General features: G+C 46.0%; 2 protein-coding genes across 12 annotated transcripts in view; both read left to right on the top strand.

The window, feature by feature from the left end:
• The window catches only part of myo9aa (myosin IXAa), a 109,613-nt gene extending 97,381 nt beyond the window's left edge, over positions 1 to 12,232 (top strand). For 5 of the 11 annotated variants that reach the window (XM_030106120.1, XM_030106294.1, XM_030106206.1 and 2 more), the window contains 18 exons: positions 153 to 246; positions 402 to 617; positions 2,057 to 2,154; positions 2,239 to 2,366; positions 2,437 to 2,660; positions 2,855 to 2,971; positions 3,834 to 4,022; positions 4,108 to 4,158; positions 4,279 to 4,390; positions 5,461 to 5,522; positions 5,855 to 6,047; positions 6,895 to 7,023; positions 7,652 to 7,757; positions 7,834 to 7,965; positions 8,675 to 8,798; positions 9,804 to 10,012; positions 10,093 to 10,235; positions 10,778 to 12,232. In XM_030106120.1, the coding sequence (XP_029961980.1) occupies positions 153 to 246; positions 402 to 617; positions 2,057 to 2,154; positions 2,239 to 2,366; positions 2,437 to 2,660; positions 2,855 to 2,971; positions 3,834 to 4,022; positions 4,108 to 4,158; positions 4,279 to 4,390; positions 5,461 to 5,522; positions 5,855 to 6,047; positions 6,895 to 7,023; positions 7,652 to 7,757; positions 7,834 to 7,965; positions 8,675 to 8,798; positions 9,804 to 10,012; positions 10,093 to 10,235; positions 10,778 to 11,280 (2,830 nt within the window). In that variant the 3' untranslated portion in view covers positions 11,281 to 12,232. The remainder of the gene's footprint in view (positions 1 to 152; positions 247 to 401; positions 618 to 2,056; positions 2,155 to 2,238; positions 2,367 to 2,436; positions 2,661 to 2,854; positions 2,972 to 3,833; positions 4,023 to 4,107; positions 4,159 to 4,278; positions 4,391 to 5,460; positions 5,523 to 5,854; positions 6,048 to 6,894; positions 7,024 to 7,651; positions 7,758 to 7,833; positions 7,966 to 8,674; positions 8,799 to 9,803; positions 10,013 to 10,092; positions 10,236 to 10,777) is intronic. The other 6 variants (XM_030106036.1, XM_030105713.1, XM_030106464.1 and 3 more) reach the window with 4 other exon arrangements.
• Positions 12,233 to 15,527: 3,295 nt separating this feature from the next.
• Positions 15,528 to 22,291, top strand: scamp2l (secretory carrier membrane protein 2, like). Its single transcript, XM_030111992.1, has 9 exons — positions 15,528 to 15,668; positions 16,341 to 16,415; positions 17,183 to 17,269; positions 18,369 to 18,501; positions 18,585 to 18,713; positions 18,808 to 18,967; positions 19,845 to 19,946; positions 20,379 to 20,496; positions 21,294 to 22,291. Exons 1-9 carry the CDS (start codon positions 15,612 to 15,614, stop codon positions 21,447 to 21,449), a joined length of 1,017 nt encoding a protein of 338 aa, XP_029967852.1. The 5' UTR covers positions 15,528 to 15,611; the 3' UTR covers positions 21,450 to 22,291.
• The last annotated feature ends 1,114 nt before the right edge of the window (positions 22,292 to 23,405 follow it).

Below are 23,405 nucleotides of genomic sequence, written 5' to 3'. Positions count from 1 at the left end.
TTCTTTAAAATGTTATTTATTCCTCAGTTTTACTCATTTTCCTGCTCAGGATCAATCTGAGTTGACTGTGACTCTGGAACTGAAGCAGTTGGGCTGACTTTTGGTCCGGCTCTGTTTGTATTGATGTTCTCTTTATGTTCCTCCTCCTCCAGTTTTGACAGTGACGCTGCAGCTAAAGAGACGTCTGCTCCCAGAGACGGACCCACGCCGGCCTCCAAGCCAGCGAAAGGAGCCAAAACACGAGATGTAAGTCAGAAAGCAGGGTTTTGATGCAACATGTGGTCATTTTGCACGTGTTCAATGCTATTTGTCGAAACCCGGTGTGGATGGGCGTCATGGCCTTCTTCCGTGTTCTTCATTTGTGTAAAAACCATGCTGTTATCACTTGTGGTGAACTCCAGGTTGGCAGAGTGGGCCAAAAAAAGAAAGCCCGCATGGCTCGGACCCGCTCCGACTTCCTCACCCGCGCCCCCGTCCTCTCAGTCGGGGGCGACTCGGACGAGGATGACTATGGCGGCGACGGCCTGGCCGGCCCCCGTCATTTCACTCTGCCGCTGTCCAAGCAGGGCTCCACGGAGGCGGGCTTAAGAGAGTCCTGTTTCAGTGATTCCGACATGGTAACCTGTGACCCCTCTCCTCTAACCCCCCTCCACAGCGCCGGCGCTCCTCTGCAACACCTCTGACTCAAACGCCGCCTCAGTCACTTCCTGTTTCCTCCGGTTCTTCTACGAGTGGAAAACATTTCAAAGCTTCTTTAAAGCAGAAACAGTTCCCTCAGAATTATTAATGGAATGTCAGTGTCATCTTTTAAAGTGACAGTCTGGAAGCTAGCTGAAGCTAGCTCGTTAGCATGCTAACATCATATTTATGTATTTTTATGTTTTGCATTTATATATTTTATATTTTAGTGATTTATATGTAATAGGTGGAGAAAAATTGACAAATATTTCATGATAGTGTTTAAAACCTTTTTTAAAAACATTTCAATTGAGAAAAAGCCATAATGTACCTTTTAACACACAAACTCCAAGCTGTCGCCAAAGCAATACTTTATATTTTAATAATGCCTCTTAAATAATTGATTGACTTAGTTTTCTGACTAAACTTATCCATAATAAATTGAACTCACTCATGACGGCGTACTGAACACGTCTTTTGAAATGTTTTCTTTAAAATGTTGAGCTGAGCAGCTTCTCTAACATTAATTTTTCTTTTCTTTCCCTCAATTTAATCCCAGTTCTTTCCTGATTAATTCGTATTTTGACTTTCTTCCTCAATTAACAGTCTTTCTTTCTTTTCCTGAATGAACTGACTCGTCTCCTTTTGTAGGATCTTCTGAAGATTTTTCTCTGCTGTGATGTTTCTTTGTTTTTCATATGAAATGTTTCGCTGCTGATTAATCTACACCCACATCCTCAATAACCATATTAAAATATAGAAGTCTATTTTTCAATGCTACATTTTTGTTTTTTATTGAACATAAATTGAAATAGGCACACTTTTTGTATTTTATAATAAATGAAATCAGTTATTATTGCCTGTAAGTGATGTGTTCCTGTATGTTATGCAGGCTCTCATTAAATCACATTAAAATCTAACATTTTCATAAAGAAATTAGTCACTTTTGATCAGAGTTTAACAGAATTTAGAAAAAGAAACTACATTGATCCCATAAGTAGGACTATCATGTCACTGAAGCATCAATTTTATAATTTTGAATTGGGAAAAATGTATTAATCTCAAGAAAAAAAATTAAGAGCTGAAATTGAATGTGTTTTTTTTGTCATCTGATAGTCAGCTTTTTTAAATATATTTTATCTTTTCTTATTTCGTGATTTTATTTTTTATTTTTGTTTTATATTTAAAGTATTTAGTTTTTGTATTTATTACATTTATTTTTTAATTCTGTGATTTTTTTTTTTTTTTTTTCCATTAAATTCCTCTAAAAATCAGCTGAGGCTGGTCTCCTCCCCTCCTGTAGTCGGTGTGATGGCGCCACCTGCTGGCCTCAGGACCTGTTCTTCCTCTCTAACCTCTCACCCTCTTCTCGTTTCAGCCTGCAGTCTCCGAGGAGCAGAAGAAGCTGCACAAGACCATGTCGTCGGGGGATCTGGGGAAATCCGACTCCATGCGCAAAAACTCGCAGGACGGAAGGTCCGAACGCCGCGCCGACGTCACTCCGCCTCCGCCGGCGCGTCCGCGCCGCCGAAGTTCCCTCACTCTCATTTCTGGCTTCAGGGTTCGGAAGATGCGTTTCTGGGGGAGGCCGAAGTACGGCGAGAAGAAGACGTCCCGGGAGAAGCTGATCTGCGGCGCCGACTCTCTGGACGGGGACGGCGGCGACACGGGGCCGCTGCTGGGAGAAGGTTCGTAGGTCGGAGGTCGTAGGTCGGAGCCCGTTTCCTCCACGGCTTACTAACCCCGTTCACGCCACGGCAGGTCAGGAGAACATGTCTCCGCCCTGCAGCCCGGACTCCACGCTGGACCGGGGGTCCAGGGACCTGAAGGAGAACAAGGAGCCGTCCCCCAAGGTGAAGCGGCGGCGCAGCGTGAAGATCAGCAGCGTGGCTCTGGAGCCGGCGCCGTGGCAGAACGACTCGCTGCAGATCCTCACCTGCACCAACGACTACCGCAGCATGAACGACTTCCTCATGAAGAAGGTGCGGGGCGCTCGGCTCAGTCCGCCGCCTCACCGAAGCTCCGCAAACCTCCCCGCCTGTTCGGTCTCCATGTTTCATGTTTCTGAAGATACAACGATATGTTTTCACTGCATCGATCCATGTCGAGCTGGGTCGGGTTTGTTTTGAAGATGCGATGCCTGCTCCATCCATCCTGTGTCTGTTTCTGACTTCAGATCAACGACTTGGACACGGAGGACAGCAAGAAGGACACGCTGGTGGACGTCGTCTTTAAAAAGGCTCTGAAGGAATTCCGCCTCAACATCTTCAACTCCTACTCCACGGCGCTCGCAGTGAGTCTGGTTCTGAGCCTGGTTCCGCAGGGTTCTGTTCTCTGAGCCTGGTTCTGCAGGGTTCTGTTCTCTGAGCCTGGTTCTGCAGGGTTCTGTTCTCTGAGCCTGGTTCTGCAGGGTTCTGTTCTCTGAGCCTGGTTCTGCAGGGTTCTTCCTGTCTAAAGGGAGTTTTTCCTTTCCTCACTCTCTTCTTGCTCATGTGGATCTGTTGGGTTTTCTCTGTAAAAGTGTCTGGAAATGACTGTGTTGTCACTGGTACTTTATAAATGAAGCTGAATTGAACTGAGTGGGGGGATGCTGGATGGAGGGCAGGTTTGGGGTGGGGGGTGCAATCAATGTGGCAGTCGGGGGGGCGATCAATATGAGGATCAGTGCATGGGTCGATAGATGTGGGGGTCAAATAATACAAAGGTCGATTGATATGAGGATCGATGCAGGGTTCCATTGATATGAGGATTGGTTCAAGGGTCGATAAGAGGATCCATGTTGGGGTCAATCAGTAGGAGGATAGAGGGATACTAGGGGCGATCGATGTGAGGATCAGTGCGAGTATCGATCGATACGATAATCGATGCGCGTCGATGGATACGAGGATTCCTGTGGGGGTCAATCGATATGAGGGTTGATCGATTTGGGGGTCAATGCAGGGGCCATTAAATACGGGGAATGATGCAGGGGTCGATACGGGGTCACGGGTATGGTGACCCTAACCCAACGTGATTTTGTTTCCATGTAGTTTGAAGTTTAGAATAAAGAAACCTGGTTCACACAGTTTTCCAGCTTCCTCTCAGCAGAAGCGTCACGGTTTGATTCCTGGGTTGACCTTTTCTCTTGACCTCGGCTGTTCCCCCCTCCTCCCCAGATGGACGACGGTAAGAGCATCCGCTACAAAGACCTGCACGCCCTGTTCGAGCACATCCTGGAGAAGACCATGCGGCAGGAGCAGCGGGACTGGAGGGAGTCGCCCGTCAAGGTGTGGGTCAACACCTTCAAGGTCTTCCTGGACGAGTTCATGACGGAGTACAAGCCTCAGGACGGCACGCTCAGCAAGGTGACCACGGCGCCTCGCCTGCAGCATCCTGTCGTTCCGCCAGCAGGAATCAGTTGGTGACTTTTCCTGGTTCTGCCCAAAACAGCAGGCGCCGAAACCGGAACGCAAGAAACGGAGGAAGAAGGACGCCGACATCGTGAGTCTGCCTCCAGCTTCCACGGCTTTACAGGAGAAATCTCCAGTCTTCTATCTGGGAGAACTAATGGATGAGTGTGTGTGTGTGTGTGTGTGTGTGTGTATGCGCTGCCCCCTGCAGGTGGAGGAGCATAACGGCCACATCTTCAAGTCCACCCAGTACAGCATCCCCACCTACTGCGAGTTCTGCTCCTCGCTCATCTGGATGATGGACCGAGCCTGCGTCTGCAAGCGTGAGTGTGCACGTGCAGTGGTCCGGCTCCCACGCTGGTTTTTCTCCTCGAGACGTCGACTTTAATGCGAGAGTGGTAGAGAGGGCGAGGACAATGGACGAAAGCAGCCGCTCCATGTCCAGCTGTAAGGCTGTAATGAAGCTTTAATGACCTGGACGGATGAGAAGCTTCATCAACTCCCTGAAAATGGTTCAGCAAAAGTTATTTCCTTTAGATAAATGTGAAAATCTGCTTTTTTAATTTTTTTTTAAGACTTTTGAAGGTCTTACTTTCTTTCTTTCACCTCAGGTCTATGTTGTATCTGATCCATATTTTCGTTGGAATTTTTCCTGTTTGTTTATTGGCCCTCATTGGAGTCTCTTGTGGACCGGTTTTGGCCCACGCGCCTCGTGTTTGACAATGCTAAACTAAACTGTGGAGAAGAAACCAAATAAAAATGGGAGGAAAAAAAAGAAAAACAGACATTTCTAACATTTCTAGAACCATGCCTCTGAAAGCTAAACATGCAATAGAATGTGTCTTAATGTGTCGCAGTTTCCTTCATCTCAGATAATTGGCGTGCTCTTTGGCTCCAGACAGATTTGATTTGGTGGAAAGTCATGAAATCATGAGTTGGTGGATCAGTTTCCGCTCGCAGCCTGTCGCTGCTCTTGTTTCTCGCAGACAGAAGAACGACAAACCTCTGATCATCGGCTGCGTTTTCCTCCCGGAATCTGATCAGATCTTTACTGCGGCTCTTCTTCCACACTCACTAATGTTTGTGACACAGTGATCTGTGTCAGTAATGACTCTGTCCCGGGATCTCCGCCCCCCCCACCCCCCCACTCCACCCTCCCCAGCCGTAATCAGATTGTTTTCAACTGGACTCATGGGGTCTGCGGCTCGGTTCCTCCACACAGCTGCTCCTTTATTCACACAGGATGTTTTCTCGGTGCCGGGAGCAGACCTGGCTTTGGTCGCGCCGTCTTTCTGCCGTCTCTGCGCGACGTCCCGCCGAATGATGAGGAGACACTGTCTCTCTGTGGACAATGGGAATGACTCGTTTGATGTCTCTGCCTGTGTCCATCCAGTGTGTCGCTACGCCTGCCACAGGAAGTGCTGCCAGAAGACCACCACCAAATGCAGCAAGAAGGTCAGTCGGCCGTCCCACTTCCTTTTTTTAAACGTCTGATTGCTCTTATGACGACAAAAACCAAAAAACTAAACCCAAGTGACGGTCAAATCAGACCTGGAGACAGAACGTTCTGCTGCTCTGTTTGGGTTTGGAACAACAAACGCACGTCTGACGTCAGCCTGATCCTCACACGTCTCACTCATCTCAGCTTTCCACCCTGCTAATGGCGTCCCGTGACAGCAATTGTGTGACTGTGAGGTTCTTGTGCAGACGGTAGTGTGGCTTCGCTGCAGCGTTCCCCTTCGTCTGAAACCTAAAATGTGCCTCCTGTGTTTCCTGCCGGCGGACAGTTCGATCCGGAGCTCTCCTCCAGGCAGTTCGGAGTGGAGGTTTCCCGCCTGACCAACGACGAGCGGACGGTGCCGCTGGTGGTGGAGAAGCTCATCAACTACATCGAGATGCACGGCCTCTACACCGAGGGGATCTACAGGAAGTCCGGCTCCACCAACAAGATCAAGGAGCTCAAACAGGGACTGGACACAGGTGACTGAGCGGAGTTCGGCTCACCGGCCGGCGTTTAAACACCGGATGACTGAAGGAAGGTCATGTTGCTCTTGAAGCATTTAGTCCCAGCTTATGGCCCCTGGATTTTAAGAATGAGGCTGTTTTCAATCTGCAGAAATGACAATCGGCGTTGATCGTATTGCTCGTACCGTCTGGTAACCTGATGCTCACAGCTCCACCTACTGGACGGGTCCTGCAGCTGCGTAAAATGAAACCAGATCTGCTGGAAAATGAATGAATTCTCACCGAGAACAGGAATACAAGTCCCTGAGCTGCTTTTGCATTCATTCAGTTTCAAGGAGCCGTGTCATGTTTTTCCCAGCCTGCTAAGTTCACCTCCAGTCACTAATAAACTATTTTAGCACCTCTAGCACTACTTTTATATTATTAAATATTAATAATTCTATCTGGCGTGTTTTCAACATGACAGTCCACACAACTGCACTTCCTGTTACCCCGGAACCTGCATAACAGTATGGCCATGACGATGGGGGGGTGGAGCTCGGACTGAGTGCCACATTTAGGACATTTCAAGTGAAAACGCATCGTTTTTCCAGTTTCATTTCAGAGAAGTTTTGAAAATGATGACAAGGAAATGGCGTGTTGGGCCACTAGGGGGTGCTGTTGGTTGTTTTTGTCATGAAATCACACGTTCTAAACATTAACAGTAGGAGTACACAGACATGCCTATGGACAGAAGATGAAGCTGGGTTGTTTTTATAGACGTGGTTTGAAAAAAGTTGTGGTCTAAATGTGAAACTTCTCAAACAAAAGTGCATTCATTGTGATGAGCGCCTTTGTCAAAATTGAATTAAATTCCCTTCAGACGTGGAGAGCATGAACCTGGACGACTACAACATCCATGTCATCGGCAGCGTTTTCAAGCAGTGGCTGAGGGAGCTGCCCAACCCGCTGATGACCTTCGAGCTGTACGAGGAGTTCATCCGGGCCATGGGTGAGAGATCCACGTCGGACACGGACCGTTTCCATTTCACAGTCCACCTCTACTCAGTTTGTTGTCTCCATGACATCGGAGTGCGTCCTCGGCGTGGGCGGATCCACCCGAAACTCAGAAAATATGTCCATAATAGAACTGTAGTCTCAATATAAAGCTGATTTTAATGAAACCTTCTGTTGTAAAATACAGTGAAATATCACAAAAAAAATGTCTGTAGCCTGTTGCATTATGGGTATTTTCACAAACGCTTTCTGAGGCTAATGATAGTTGCTAGCTTTCATGGCCTCGGTGTTGTGTCTGCTACTTTAAAGGAGTTTGTAGAAAAAAAAAGTTTTCTTTTAAATTTTTTATTATTTCCTCGGTGGTTTGGCCAGATTTCAGCCTCTTGCGGTTCAGTTTTGGCCCACAGACCTCATGTTGAGCACTGCTGATCTCAACAGTGGAGAAGAATATAAAATATGGTTTAAATATAAGATAGATGCAAAAGTCAACATGAGCGCAGGCCAAACACTGACGGTCCGGGTATCGAAATCAGAACTGGTTTGATCCTTTTCTTGTACGAATGCAGCAGGAAGAGTCTGTTGAAGGGAAACTGTTGACGTTTCCGCTGTGAACGCCTCCTCAGGTCTGCAGGATAAGAAGGAAATGCTCCGCGGCGTTTATTCGGTGATCGACCAGCTGAGCAGGACTCACCTGAACACTCTGGAGCGCCTCATGTTCCACCTGGTCAGGTAGGTGAAACAAGCGCACCCCTCCCCCGGCTGCCTGCTTCTGCCGGTGTGTGACGGCGGCTCCCCGTCTTCCCAGGATCTCCCTGCAGGAGGACACCAACCGCATGTCGGCCAACGCGCTGGCCATCGTGTTCGCGCCGTGCATCCTCCGCTGTCCGGACTCCATCGACCCGCTGCAGAGCGTCCAGGACATCAGCAAGACCACGGCGTGAGGAGCCGCCGCCGCCGCCGCTCCCTCAGCACCCACCACACACACCGCCGCTCGGTCACATTCAACACAGCCGCTCGGTCGCAGTAGTAAAGGGTTTATAACAGTGTCATTATACCTGAGTACATGGAACTCACACAGGAATTAGAAATATTCACGTTTACAGGTACCTGTATTTTTACCTGACGCAATCTACTCTGATTTCTTATGAAATAATTCCAGTTTCCATACTTTTATAAGTGTGTGTAGGGGTGGATTTTTTTGCACTTAAGCACATTTGACACGACATAGTCCACTCAGCTACTTTAAATAAATGATAACGTATAAAATGGTCAATTTAATTAGTAGTGTTTATGTGATTTAAGTATGTAATATCAGTCACACTTAATTACTTTATTCTTTTTTAGTTATTATTAGTTCACACATACACAGAAATCTAATGGAACATGTTTTAAAAGAGTTATATATAACAGTTATAGATGTGACTTCACACAGGCTTGAATAAAATTTTAATTATTTCTTCCTCTATAATCATGTCGGCTAAAAGTAACAAATATCAAATGCTCACAGTATTTAAATGATTGAGTTTTTAAAAATGCTTTGGGACAGTGGAGTTAGACTTATTTACAGTTTGCACTATTTTTAGTCATTTGAAGAGTTATATTCATGTTTTCCGGTCATTCAAGAGGTTTTCCTTCGTCTCCTGCAGGTGTGTGGAGCTCATTATTTGCGAACAGATGAACAAGTACAAAGTGCGCCTAAAGGACATCAACACTCTGGAGTTTGCTGAGAGCAAAGCGAAGAGCAAACTGACGCTCATCCGACGCTCCATGGTGAGTTCCAGCAGCTCTGATGCCACAGATTCTCAGAAACGGAGAGGATGAAGACAGAAACAGGACTAACGGGTGCAGACGTTGAATATATCAGTTTTTTTCATTGAAAAAAGTTCACCGAAGCACAAAATCTGAGATCTGTTGCATCTTTTTAAGTGTGATTCTCAACTGAAAGTGGGTTTCATCCGTGGTCTTTACCTGGGACCAATATTTATCACACTGTTCACATCTTCAGAGGCTGAAAAGCATTTGGTCACATGCAGTTGGAACTCGGAATATAGCAGACAAGTCCATATTTTGATCAAAATAACTTGTCAAAATCTAGAAATAATCCTCATTATTGACACATTTTCACATCTGTGTAGTAATCCTAATCTCCAGAACTGATTCACCACATAATACAGACTAAAGGTGCCCCTGGTGGTCAAATATATGTACTGCATTTCATGTCATCTTTTGTCAAAACAAGGTCCATCTAAGAGATCAGTTCTCTCATCGGTGCGTGAAGCAGGATTAAATATCTTTGAAAAGGTGGAAGTTATTCAAACACATAAAATAGTGTTTTGCTCTTTACATCCTCATTTATTCACCATTAATCTTTCAACTTGTTTATTTGTGCTCATACTGTAGTATTTGCGTCGGTTGGGTTCAAACTGCAGGCGTCCCGGAGTCAGACCAGTAGCGATCCGCCTCTCTGAAGATGATAAACCAGAGAATCAAACATTATTATTATTATTATGACTGGAGCCACTCTGCTTGTGCTGATTCTTCTCTGTTTTGATGTTTTTGCTTTAAGCATCCACATGCAGCTAAAAAGGTAAAGGAGAGAAATCAGTGCCTTGCTGTGCCGTGTCTGTGTTTGATCGGTCTTGGTTCTCTGATCCTGTGGTTCAGTTCCTGCATGTGTAAATAGCTGCTGGTGAAGTTTCTTCGTACTTTTTTTTATTTAGAAATCAATGTCATGTTTGCATCAAACAATCTGCGTCCTCGACTCGCTCCCTTCAGGGTAAAGGTCATCTCCAGAGGTCGAACTACCTGGCGCCGTCGCCGCCGGTCAGTCCGCGGCTCCCGTCGGTGAGCGACGCGGCGATCGAGGAGAGCGGCGGCGAGGAGGCGGCGGAGCCGTCGGCCGAGATGTCGGAGCATCAGCAGGTGGCCATGCAGCAGGAGGAGAGGGTGCTGACGGAGCAGATCGAGAGCCTCCAGAAGGAGAAGTATGCCCGACCCCATCGCCCCCCCACCGTGACGCGGCGCGGTGCGTTTGAGTGCTTATTGATCTTGGTTCCCTCTTCAGAGAGGAGCTGACCTTCGAGATGCTGACTCTGGAGCCCCGGGCTTCGGACGACGAGACGCTGGAGTCGGAGGCGTCCATCGGAACGGCCGACAGCTCCGAGAACCTCAACGTGGACTCGGAGGACACCATCTCCGACTTCTCTGGTGCGTCCAGACCCAGACCCCGTTCACATGTGGAGCCAGATCTGAACCGTCAAGTCGCCCGCGTTCGACTGACGTTATGAATCTTGACCGGAGAAAGCAGCACGTTCTCAGTCTCCTCTCTGTCGTCATTTTCCTTAAATGATGTCGCTTGGAGGTCGCATTTCAAATGTAGTCTGAATGATCGATCACAAACAAAGAAATCAATTCTCGGCAAGGAATCGGAATCGGGTATCAAGACCTGCAATGTGAACGTCGTCATTTTAAATACATTTAAACCTGTTTCCCACTGAAATCACTTCAAATTATCAAAGTACATCAAATGCATTTAAAGTGAAAACGCCAAATTTTTCGAGTGTTTTGGTTTCTGTTTACATGACAATGGTGCATCAAAAATGCTACTTTTTGAAAACGTCTGGCGAGGTGGAACTTGTTGAAAACGCCGTCTGCTCTCCGGCTCCCCACAGTGGATGTTGATGTCGTTGAGGTTAAAAGTTAAAGTGTTGGTGAAACAAGAAAAGCTGACGTTTCTCTCTCTGTTCCAGAAAGAGGAACGATGCTGTCGTCTCCGTGGCCTCGGAGGTCTGACGGGAAAAGCCCCCGCCGCCGCGCCCTCCGCCGCCAGCCCGACTCTCTGGACTCTGTGGACTCGTGCTCCAGCGTGTCCTCGTACTCCTCCTCCTCGCACTTCCAGCCGTCGTCCGCCTCCTCGTCCTCCGCCGCCACGTCGCGGCGCTTCCGTTTCCACTCCAGGTCGTCCGGGGCGGGCTCCAGTCCCACCCTGGCTCAGCCCCGGAACGCGTCGCAGGCGTCCCGCTCCGACAGCTCGGAGGTCAGCCCCACGGCGGAGGCGGAGTACGAGGACAGGCCCCACTTCTCCAGCCGGGGCACCTACAACCCGGAGAAGGGCAAGCAGAAACTGAGGGGGGCCCGGCAGTCGACCCTGAGGCACTCCAGAGACGGTGGCGGCGGCGGCGGCAGCGGCAGGGACCCTCCAGACATCCCGCAGCACATGGTCCTCTATGGCAACAATGAGTTCATGGTATGAAGGACTCCGGGAAACCCGGCAGGCGCTCCACGCCGTCAGCGGAGGCCGAGCTCCGCTCCGCTAAGCACTTCTGTTCCGCCTTCCTTTGCAAGAATTTAAAGAAAAGAAAAGAAAAAAAAAGACTTGTCCCCAAAGTGCCGTGTACAGAGTTCCCACCTCGGGGGCGGGGGTGCGCCTGGCGTCTGGATCAGTGGAAAGGCTAAAAGCTGCCGCCCCTGCTCTCACAGTGCCTTGAGAGCTGGAAGACGGACCGAGCCGGAGCGCCGGGGGGAAAAGGGAAAGCTGGAGGATCGTGCAGCATCAGGGAATGTTCCAGAGCCGGAAAGCAGAAGAGATTTAAAAAAAAACAAAACAAAATAAATAGAAAACGAAGAATCCAGCCGCTGCGGATGCTACAAAGAACTTGAAGCTCAGATTTATTAGCTGCTTTATGAGTTTACAGGTCAGAACAATCAGTGTAAGCAGTGGATGTTATTACAAAAATGATTTTCCCTTATTTAATAACTTTTAATGTCACAGAAAATCTTTATAGCGTATATTATACTGGTATAAATACTGTACAAAGCCGGAGCACCAGCCGCTGCTGGGTAGCTGAAGTCAAATATTTATCTTTTTTTTTTTTTTTTTGAACAGAGAAGTTTCGGGCAGTGAATGTTACAATCGTGTGTGTGTTTGTGTGTGTGCGTGTGTGAATGTGTACGTGTGTGTGAGTGAGAGAGACGAAAAAAATAAACCACTTCATGTGTTATAAGTTTGTGCTGCTTTGTTTCCGCCCTCCGAGGGGAAACGCCGCCATCAAAGGGACCAACTCAGCTGGAGTGTGTTCCAGCCGCGGGGATCCCAGCTCCGTGCGAATGTCCGGATGTGTACAAAAGTTCCTGCATTCACTGCTTCAACAGCCATACAACAAGTGTAATGTACAATACAGTTGATATATGTACAGTATAGTGGACAGAATGCTGTTCTGTTGTTACAAACTCCCTCCCAAAGCCATCCCTCCTGTCTGTAAAGTGTTTGCTCAATAGCAACCAAGCAAGAACAAAAACGCACCATGTCTTCTGTCTTTATTGTCCTGTTGTCAATCAACTTTCAACTTTGATTGTCCCTTGAAGCTGATCAACTCCCAGCCGACCCCCGAAAGAGCCAGCTCCAGCTGCAGTTACCAGACAACACCACAGGGGGAGCCAAAGAGCAAAGTGGCACATCAACCGTTTGAAATGTGGAATTACCCTTATCTCCTGGTTGAAGTCAAATATAGGATTCATAATTTCAGTTCATGTTAACTAATTAAGAATAGCTGGTTTTCTTGGCAAACAAAGTTGTATGAATAGATCGATATAAATAGCATCTTTGTAATATGAGTAACCAGACTTGGAAACATGCAGGTGGTTATAAAAAAATTAGCGAAGCAACACATTGCAAACGTTTTATTTGCGTGTAAAATTCTTTAAAAAAAAATGTAAAAAATTTTCAGTAGTTTTTTTTTTTTTTTTTATCTGAATAGCTTTTTATTTTCCACTTTAAAATAATTCTAAAAGCAGACGATGTGGTTTTAAAAGATTATCTAATGCTTCCATATGCTGAATATCAAATTAAATGTTGTCAAATGTCATATCTGTGAGTTAATTTAAAGGTTTTTAGATACTTTGCAATGCACCTGCCATTTACAGTTTTAAAACAGACCCACGTTCACGACATCGACCTACAGAGCTATTAAAAAAAAAAAAAAATTAAAAAAACACAGATTAACATATTAAGAGTAGTGAACACAACATTGAGACCTGAGCTGAGAGAGATTGGAGGTTCTGCCATGGAAGCTAGCAGACTAGCATTAGCCTGACAGGTTAGGTTTGTAAAAATATGCATAATCTAACAGATATAAAAGTTTCTTGGACATTTCAATATATTTTGCACGAGAATGTTTATTGAAATTGGCTTTATGTTGAGATTAGAGGAAAAGGTAGCCTTTGTCAGACTGTTTTTCTGTTGATATTGACATTATCAGATTGCAGAAATTGATCCTTTTCTGGTTTCTTCGTTTTTGCCCAGCTACAAAAAAAAGTGAAATTCAGCTAGTTTTATGGTTTTTCCATTCTGAATCACAAAATATATTTACCACTCAATGTTTTTTTTGACAGGTGGGCGTGGCTTATCAGCTTTTCCTCTCTGTGGTCAACAATATTCCTCCAAGTCAGCACTGCTTAAGTCAGTCACTGTTGTATGGTTGTAATACCAAAGTTTAGCCATCAGATGGCGCACTCTGCTGCAGTGGTTTTGTCACCTGTACAAGAAAAAAACAATAGCTGGAATAGGAGTGTGCTCACCAGCCACCTCATCGACTCAGGTTCTAACCAAGACAACAGATAAAGTCAACATTTCTAAGCTCCAGCCTGCGCTTGGCGGGTGAAGTCATGGCTGGCATGCAGACGGTTCTTCAGTCAGCGGTAATAGTCCACCTCCGGTCCCCTCACAATCTCTGCCGATTGGGCCGATACTATTACAACAACACCTCATCAGGAGGGGGAACACTAACCTGTCTCATGACGGTCTGAACCCAGCTAACGTTCCCTGTTAGTGGGTGAACAATCCAACGCTTGTTGAATTCCGATTCACAATGATAGGAAGAGCCGACAATCGAAGAAAACCCCCGAATCCACCGCTGTCAGGAGTTCTCGTTTAAACATGAGGGTTGAGCTGTGCACTGCTGGACTCCTGCGATTCAACCATAGAACCAGGGGCAGATGGCGTCCCAGTCCCGCTGGTGTTGGCTGGTCAGGATGGCCAGCTCAGGATGCAGTTGAGCTGCTCCATCAGTCCTTCGCTCTGAGCATGAAGCGGTGTGATCTGGCAGACCTCAGCGAACACCTGTGCCTCGAAGTTGCTGCCCTGGTCGCTGAGAAGCTCGGCAGGGACTCTGAAGCTTGAGAACATCTCCTCCACCAGCTTCTCTGTTGTGGCGGCTGTGCTTTGATCTGGCACCGCGTACGCCTCGTGTCACTTTGTAAAATAATCCACAGTCACACGGACGTAGCGGTGCACGGCATCTATCAGTGGAAACAACCTGAGGACTTCCACCCCCACTCTCTCCATCAGGACCCCACCAGGTACTGCTGCAGCGGAGCGCCGGAGCGTTGGGACGGGCCTTTCTGAGCAGTGCAGCCATCGCAGCAGTGGACATGGAGCTCCTCGGCACCACGGCAGCCAGGCCAGGAGAACAGACCCTGGAGACGGCGAGTCTTGGCGTTGCTGTACTGCTGAACCATATGTCACCTGGAGGACTTCAGAGCGGAGTGCACGAGAAACCAGCAGCTGGAGGATGTCACTGCTGCGCCCCGCCAACACAGCAACCCGCAGAACTCAATGCTGACCAGCTGGGAGTCGTAGGATTTCAGCTCCTGGCTCTGTGCAGACAACTCCATCCACCCCAGCCACCGTTCAGCCTCCAACCACTTTACTCGCGTCAGGGTCGGGTCAGCCTCCTGCTGCTGTCTTCGCTCATCTGGGGACACCAGAGCCACGACCTCAGTGACTGCAACAGCAGCTGCTGATGGAAAGAGGTGTTGTTCTTCCTGGTGGTGGCAGTAACGGCACTCCGCTGTCATGCTGGGGTGCCGAGACAGTGCATCTGCAGGGCTGGCTCTAGGCATAGGTGAACTAGGTGGCTGCCTAGGGTGCAGTGTACAGGAGGGGTGCATGGAAGTATAGTGCATTCAAATACAGTCAGTGACGCAATGCAAGGTGGTGGAACCCCCCCAACACGAGTGTCCAACATGAGTGCGCTCCGGGGCACATAAGGTAAGGTATTATGAAACGGTGTAAATATGAGCCAATTAGAAGCAACTAGTTTTAAGCCACGCCCACCAGTCACAATGGAAGCTGAATGGTAAATCCATCCTGTCAATCAGAATGGATGAATGGAAAAAATGAATCTGATTATGCCAAATTAACAGAAAGACAAACTAACAAAAATGTGTCTTATGTGTTCACTGGAGTCATTTTCAGTAATCGTTGTTGTTGTTTTGTTTGTTTTTAACCACGTTTTATTATTTCTACACTGTGTTGCAACAAAGAATACACAGTTATATTTCCATCCATATGTGTATGATAGTTGTAAAAAGTGCTGGAGTTTCAGTACAGAGTTTAAAAACGTTAATTTAACACTGATTCATTATCAGGGACCGAACACGTCCTGTGACGTCACGCAGCTTCGCTGCTGCGCATGCGCAGAGCGTCTCCTCGCAGCGCCATCAGCAGCCGGAGCCGCCGCGGGGACGAAGCCTTTCATCTGCGTTTCTCCTCGATTTCCCCTCAAAATCCGCCTTTCAACCAGCATGTCGGGCTTCGACAGCAACCCTTTCGCCGACCCGGTGGACGTGAATCCCTTCCAGGTGGGAGAACTCCTCTTCTTCCTCCCCTAAAGTGGAGTTTTTGAAAGTTTTGAGCTGAAAGAGATCTGCTGTAACAGAAACCTGTTTGGTTGGTTGCTGGGTTTGGCCTCAGCATTTCCTGGCTCAGAATAGACTCTAATATCAAGTTTGGTATGTTTTAAGGTGAATCTGCGTTCGTGTTGTGGCTACGTGAAGGAGAAATGTGGATTTATTGGGGGCTAATTCACCTGTGCAGGTGTAAAGACCTGCTAACAGGTGTCTGTTGTTATTAGCCATGCAGAGCTGATTATCCATAAATCTTTAATAAATCATATATTTATTAAATTACATGCTCATAATTCATTCTGGGGTTTAATTTAGTTTCATTTCCAATTTAATGTTCCCTCCTAGTGGTGTCTCCCTCCAGACGACATAGCCTCAGGAAGTCTTGCTTATTAATGAAGGCATGTTTGCTTAAATACCTTTGCTCGTTCACACGTAAAAAAAAAAAAAAAAAAAAAAGGTTTAAATGAAACAGCAGCAGCCAACAGTGTATTAATAGTTAATGCTGTGTGACCCAGTTCAGCCTGTGATCCACCCTGACTGGTTGGATCACATAAAAAAGTGACTTTCCATCCATTCAAATCAGGTCACATGATTTATTTTCTCTTTGGTTTGTTTTTTTTTTCCCAGGATGCTTCAGTCACACAAGCCACCAGCGGTGCCGAAAACATGGGAGAGTACAACCCTTTCTCGTCGCCTGAACTGGTGGGTTTCTGCTGGATCATCATCCTGTCCAGCTCCGACGCACAGTTTTCACTTGATAAGATGAGAGAGACGCTCTGTTTGTTTAATATATTTATTGTCTTTGTTACAAGGACAGCGAACTTTACAGATGTAACCCAATCTGGACTTTAAAATCCATTTAAATGGTATAAAATCTACAAAAAAGAAAAAAAAAAGCATGAACAAAGTAGGAAAACACAGACAGCCATTACTCACAGTCACTGGCTCAGAGCACCGAACCCCCAAAACGCAAAGAAAGTTTCACGATTTCACTTGAAAACTTTTTTGTTTGAATGGATCCTTCACGTGTTGCTCCACCCTAACATTTCATATTCCACACATCCATCAGTCCATCTTTTATTCCACTTCACCCACCGCAGGTGTTTTGTCGTATTAAAGCAAATCCAACCAAGGCATTTCAGTGTGCTTCCTGGATGGCTTCCCAGCTCATCACAGAGCAAACAGACACACACTCTTTGACATATTAACTTAGATTGATGAATTAAAGAAGGAAACCCTGCCTTATTTGCACAGTCGAGCAGCTGCAACTGACAAGCTTGATTCCCACGCTTTAGGAATAGAATATTCAACCTGGGAACTCCTGTGTCTGTATTTCAGTGAGAGTTTGTGTGTGTCTGACCTCACTGCAGTGTAACTGCCTGATGTTGGATTCTGCAGGATCCAGTGGAAGCCGGTGGAAAGCCGCGTTTTTTGTTTTTGATTCGACATTTGAATGTGTTGCTTCACAGGGAAGCATCTCCGGTACAACCATCCCCATGTCTGCCACCACCACACAGCCCGCCGTCCTCCAGACGTCCGTGGAGCAGAGCCCCAAGGTGTGTCTCTCACACACACTTACACACACACACACACACACACACTCCTTAAGAGCAAAATACAGGGATATTTCCTACAGTAGTAGGAGACTGTTGGTTTACGTTTTGAGGTGTGGATTATTGCGCCACAAAGTAGATTATAGCCATGATTTGTGTTCATTATGGCTGACTGGTTTGTCGAGATAGTATTGATGTTTACTCTGTTAGTTTTATTGCGAAATGTAAGATTATTTTTCTTCCCATTAAGATTAAATAACAGCCTAAAACTGGAGCAACATAATAAGACATTCCAAGAAATTGATGGAATCTTTACACATTTTCTCAAAACGTTTTTTGGCAATAGAAATGAATAATTTGCACATTTCGTACGTCATTTGTGACAAAGTGTAAAAATCTGTTTGATGTCTGAAGAGAGAAATATCAAAATTGTCGCAATATTCCTGCAATTTTGGTGTTTAATGTTCAAAATGTTTTTTATGACCAAACTTCAGCGAAAATAAATACTATAGTTACTGAAACATTTATTTGACTTGCAGTTTAATGAATCTGTGAGTACTTGTTGATTTTAGATTCATTTGAAGTCGTCGTCTTTTCACAGATGAGAAAAAGTAGAATCTCAAACGTATTTTACACCAGAAGGTTTGATTTAAATTGGCTTTATGTTGAGATGTAGTCACTTTTATAGTAGTAATTGTTTGATTTTGTGAGAATAGACATTTTTACCATGCATACAATTTGAAGGTTATTATGGTTCTCTTTTTCGGGTCCGTCTGTTCGTGGCTCCTGAACTCGAATGTGTCTGCAGTGTGTTACACTCATGGTGCAGACGAGAGTCGTCCTTCAGTTCTAATGTAATTTTATGGATGTCTTTGTCTTGTGCTATAAAACTATATAACAGTGCTGTCAGTGGATGTATGATTTAACCCTTTATTGGCCACTAGTGTAAAATAAAGACAGAATTTCATCATTAGTGTGCTAAAAAAAATAACACTATGTGACCAAAATGACCTCCTATCGTTTTAATGTGAGGTTGTTGGATATGGAAACCTTTGAGGGGGTAACTTGAGGAGTGTTGAAGCTGCGTTTCCTCCCCCGTCAGGCCGCTGCCTCGGCCGCGCAGGCCGACCTGCTGCGGCAGCAGGAGGAGCTGGAGAGGAAGGCCGCCGAGCTGGAGCGCAAAGAGCAGGAGCTGCAGAACCGGAGCGCCGGCGGCCGGGCGCCCAACCCTGGAGGTGAGCGCTCCCAGCTCTGTGTGTGTGTGTGTGTGTGTGTGTGTGAACGCTGAGGCTGATGGTCTGAAATCTGTCTCCGTCAGAGAAAGCGAACAACTGGCCGCCTCTCCCCACATTCTCCCCCATCAAGCCCTGCTTCTACCAGGACTTCGAGGAGGAGATCCCGGAGGAGTACCGCCAGATCTGCAAGCGGATGTACTACCTGTGGATGTGTACGTCACGTTTTAAACCCGGGAACTCCAGAGATGAAAGCGGAACATCTGCGTTCCATGCCGCGTCCGTCCCGTCTGACCTCTGGCCCTTCAGTCCACAGCGCCACGCTCTTCCTCAACGTGCTGGCCTGCCTGGCGCTCTTCACCACCAGGAGCAGCAGCGGCATCGACTTCGGCCTCTCCATCCTGTGGTTCGTCCTCTTCACCCCGGCGGCGTTCATCTGCTGGTACCGGCCCATCTACAAAGCCTTCAGGTACGCCGCCGCCGCTGCGAGCAGGCTGGCTTTCCTCTCCGGCTAGAAACACCGGAGCCTCCTCCAAACTCACTGCAGATGACCTGAGGAGCCGTCAGGCTGCTGGAACTTTCTCTGTTTGTGACGTTTCGCTTTTTTTTTTCTTTTTTTTTTGATGATGTTTTTGCATGTTTGAGGACTTTCTAAATGTAAAGTGCACCACAAGTCAATGTGTTGTTTTCCTCAGTAACTCAGCATGGTGTCTCAGGTTTTCATAGAAATCTTGATCCGTTTTAACATTTTCCTCTCAGATCTCATGATAAATATGTCTTGAAGGAGTCTTGTGTAAAAAACACTAAAAAGTCTTAAAAAAAAAAAGTCCATAAGGGGAAGATTCCTCCCTTTTTCCAATCGCATATTGATTATTTCATTGATTCTCATTTCATTCACTCGTTGTTTGTGCAGCAGAAAATGGTTCCTGTTTCCACATTTATAAGACCCGACTGTGTTTATCTATCTGCTGCTTTAACGAGGAAAGTCTTATCTTAACAAGAACACAGGTGTACTCAGCACATTTTATTGGTGCTTTTATTTTGGCGGGTGCTCTGTAAAAAGTTATCGAGCCATAAAATGACTAAGTTATTCAAATTGTACCGTTTCTGGTTCATAAAATCTCAAACTGGATCGTTTTCTCTGGATTAATGTACAAGTTTGTCTAAAAAAAAAAATCGTATGTTTTCTTTGAAAAAAGTCCTAATTTTCTTGGTCTGGATCGAAGCCTCTTGCTGGCCGGTTTTGGCCCTCAGGCTTCATGTTGGACACCCCTGATCTGCACACTACATACATGAATCTGCTCGCATTTTATGTCTTCTCCCCCCCCCCCCTCCTCCCTCCACAGGTCCGACAGCTCCTTCAGCTTCTTCTTCTTCTTCTTCGTGTTCTTCTTCCAAGTGGCGGTGTACATCATCCAGTCAGTGGGGATCCCCACCTGGGGGAACAGGTGAGTGGGCCCGGCGCCGGCGCCGCTGGACACTCATTCGTCGTCCAGTGTGTGCGTGTGTGTGTGTGTCGGTGCGTGTGTTTGGCTCATCACCACCTCCACGTGTGTGTTTTCGCCCCCTGGATCTCCTCTCTCTTGCATTTCTTTGACAGATTCCTGCTGACCTAACTTGTCTGGGTGGCGGTTTTTGTAAGTGTGTGGAACTTGTTGGGTTTCTTCCCTTTTATCATGTAGTTATTTTATTTATTTTTTTTTTAGAATCGATCAATTCAGTTTCTTCATTTTCTCTTCCTCAAACGTCTCACTTTTCCATTGACCATGTCAGGTAGATGCTTCTCCTGTGCTGCATTGTTAGAGTTTCACCTGCAGGATCGTAGATGATCTCTGTGAATGAAGCCTTTAATGACTGATTCTGTTCTGTTTTCCTGACAGTGGATGGATCGCATCCATCAGTGTGATCGGCACTAACCTGGCCGTGGCCGTCATCATGATGGTCGTGGCTGGATTCTTCACAGTGAACGCCTTCCTGGGAGTCATCCTCTTGAAAATGGTACGTTGAGAGGTGCTGAACGTAAGGTCAGGAGGTCACAGTGGGGGTTCTCCTGACAGCGTTTAGGATTTGCATGGACAGTTCTCCAACAACGGTGTATTTGGTATGTTTGGCACGAGTCGGTGCTGCTTCTTGTTGTTGTAATAAAAACCACACACACACGCTGCAGAGAACAACACACCCTGAACATGAACCATGGGAGCACAGGGACGTTCCACGTGTCAGGAGCTCCGCCCTGCTCTTTTAAAGGTTCTTGTTCTGTGTTTGTACCGACCACGGAATTGAAGATGGTGGTGATTGTGATTAATTCGGCTTTCCTGGATAAATATGGATGTGTTTGATTCCATTCGAGTCCGCTGAGGGCGGTGCTGGGTGATAAAGGTCAAGCATTCAGACACCGGTGGAACTTAAATCAGTTTGTTGTTCCCTTTCATTCTCAAACTGCCTCGACGGCCCCTCAGAATTTGTGTTCTGGATGTCCGTTTACAAGACTGCGGTGCTCGGAGCTGAAAAAAATGCAACTTTCGCCGTTCTTGTTGTTTGGACTTCATGTTTTTAGGTTTTTGTGTCTCTTTATGTGCCGCAGTTTGTTTCAGCTGTGGTTGAATAAAGCAGAGTTCTGCACATGCTCAGCAGCCGGACGCTGGTCGGTCAGGATGTTTGGCTTCCGTGGAAACAGACATCATTTTCAAAACTTCGCTGTGTAAACGCAAAGCTTTTCTGAAACAGAAACGTAAAAACGATGTGTCTCCACCCCCCCCCCCCCCCCCCCCCCCCACCCCCCCTCGTCGCTGTAGGTCCACTCTAAGTACAGGCGGACGGGGGCCAGCTTCACCAAGGCCCAGCGGGAGTTCTCCCAGGGAGTCCTGACCAGCCAGACCTTCCAGACCACCGCAGCCGGCGCCGCCTCCGCCGCGGCTCAGGGAGCTTTTGGCAGCAACCAGGGGAATTAGAGGGTGTCCCCACATCGCCCCGGCTTCAGGCCAGTCTCCTCTGTCTCTCTCTGTCTCTGTCGCTGTCCGATGAACCGGACCAGCTTCTGGAGGCTCGATCAATCACGACGAAGAAAAACATAAACTTGAAGCGAAGCCGTCCCTGTTTTCCAGGTCTGGTAGGATGTAGAACCGAGACGAGCCAGAGGTGCTGCCAGGGTTTGAACCTCGAGCTTTTTGAAGTTATTCTGGTGAAGTTACTCCGGGGAATCACAAACACAAGTTACAAGAGTGGGAACGAGTTAAAAAAAGAAAAGAAAAAAAAACACTCACATGATAGCAGGAGAGCTATTTTAACAAGAGACTAGAGAGATGGATGCAATAAAGATGTAGACGGTTTAACAAATAACCCAAAACAGCAGAGGATACCCATTTAAAGAGGTCATGACCTTTTGTTTGCTCCCCCTACTGGGCAAATAAAGAATATCCATCATCACTTTAATTCAACAACTGCATTAAATTCCTGTTTTTGTTTTGTTTGTAATGTTTTCCTGTTTGAGGTGGTGTGTGGGCCAGATCAAACCCTCCGGCACAGACCTGTGTACAGGCTGATAATTGCTGTGGCACAGTGGGTTTGTTTTGGTCCTAAGTTGTGACTGGCTGCTCTGGACGGTCGGTTTTTGGCTCGCTGACCGTGAGTTTTACTCCTCCGATAAGTAGCAGGCAACTGATGGATCGTATTTTATTTTTTTAAAAAAAGCTTGAGGACCCATCTCTTCACGTTATAATGAAGTTGAAAAAAAAAAAAATCACCCTATGAAGCATCTCTGAAGGTTGAAGCAGAGGCTGCTGGACTGTTAAAATGTTCCAATCAAACTAAGCTCCAATGTAAAGTCTAATTTTGACGTTTGAAGCGTCCCTCCACCAGATCCCGAGCCCCAGTTTGGAAACTGCCAAACATTTTAGAAATTCTCGTGATGATTCTCGTTCCTCTGATCCATGAATTGAATGTTACTGATCGAGTCTGAGCTGATGATTAATGAAGGTGAAGGGATGAAGGTTTTTATTGTGTTTTTTTAAATCAGCTGTTTTGTGATGAAGTGAAGCTGCTGCTTTCACTGGGATGTTGTATTTATGTAGTTTTTTTCTGTTAGCTCGGAGAATCGCTGCGTTTCAGATGAATGAAGGTGCATCGATGTCAAGTTACTGACACGTTTGGGTCGGACATGTATTCACTTAGAAGTGCATTAATGAGCAGAAAGAACAAAATCTTTGGACTTTTTAATGATCAAAGATTATTTCCTATCTTTACCTGTTAATATTTAAATTTAAACTCTTCACTCTTCTCATCTTTTTGTTTGTTTTTTTGTGAGCTGTAACCTCAGTGCCTTTAAGGTCATTTAACCTCCTAAGCTCTTGGTTACTTGTGATTTAGTCTGTTTTCATGGAAATATGTGTATTTTGGTGTCGTTTCCCTGCTGTGATCATAATGTATATTAAGATGTGTCGTGTATATATTTGTATCGGTGATCTAATTTAAAACATTTTCTTCAAGGGTCTTTGTCAGATCGGTTCTGTTGTAACATTTAATAAAGTGTCAGACTGTTTTTGATCAGGTTGTGGATTATAAATTACTTTATAGATTCTTGACTGATTCTGGTTTCTTTTGACATCTCTGATATCCTTATTTCTTTTTCGATAAAACTTCACTGTTTTCACAATATGATTTAAAAAAAAAATGTGGACAAAAACAAGGATTTTTCTATTTAAAAACGTGACTATGTTCCTAAACATCAAAAGATTTTATTCCAAGGTTAAATTGAGGGGTGTGCTTGATTTATTGTGATAAAATTTTAAGTGGTGCACTCAAATTTTTGTGGTTAAATTCGTACGTCATGTAAATTAAAACACCCAAAATATTACTGTTGTATCGCAGTAACAACTAGGAACTAATAGTAATATATAGCTCATAGTAGG

This window comes from Salarias fasciatus, chromosome 1 (assembly GCF_902148845.1).
Source record: "Salarias fasciatus chromosome 1, fSalaFa1.1, whole genome shotgun sequence".
NCBI lineage: Eukaryota > Metazoa > Chordata > Actinopteri > Blenniiformes > Blenniidae > Salarias > Salarias fasciatus.
Note: the sequence above shows the minus strand (reverse complement) of the source record. Positions and strands in the feature narration are given on the sequence as shown.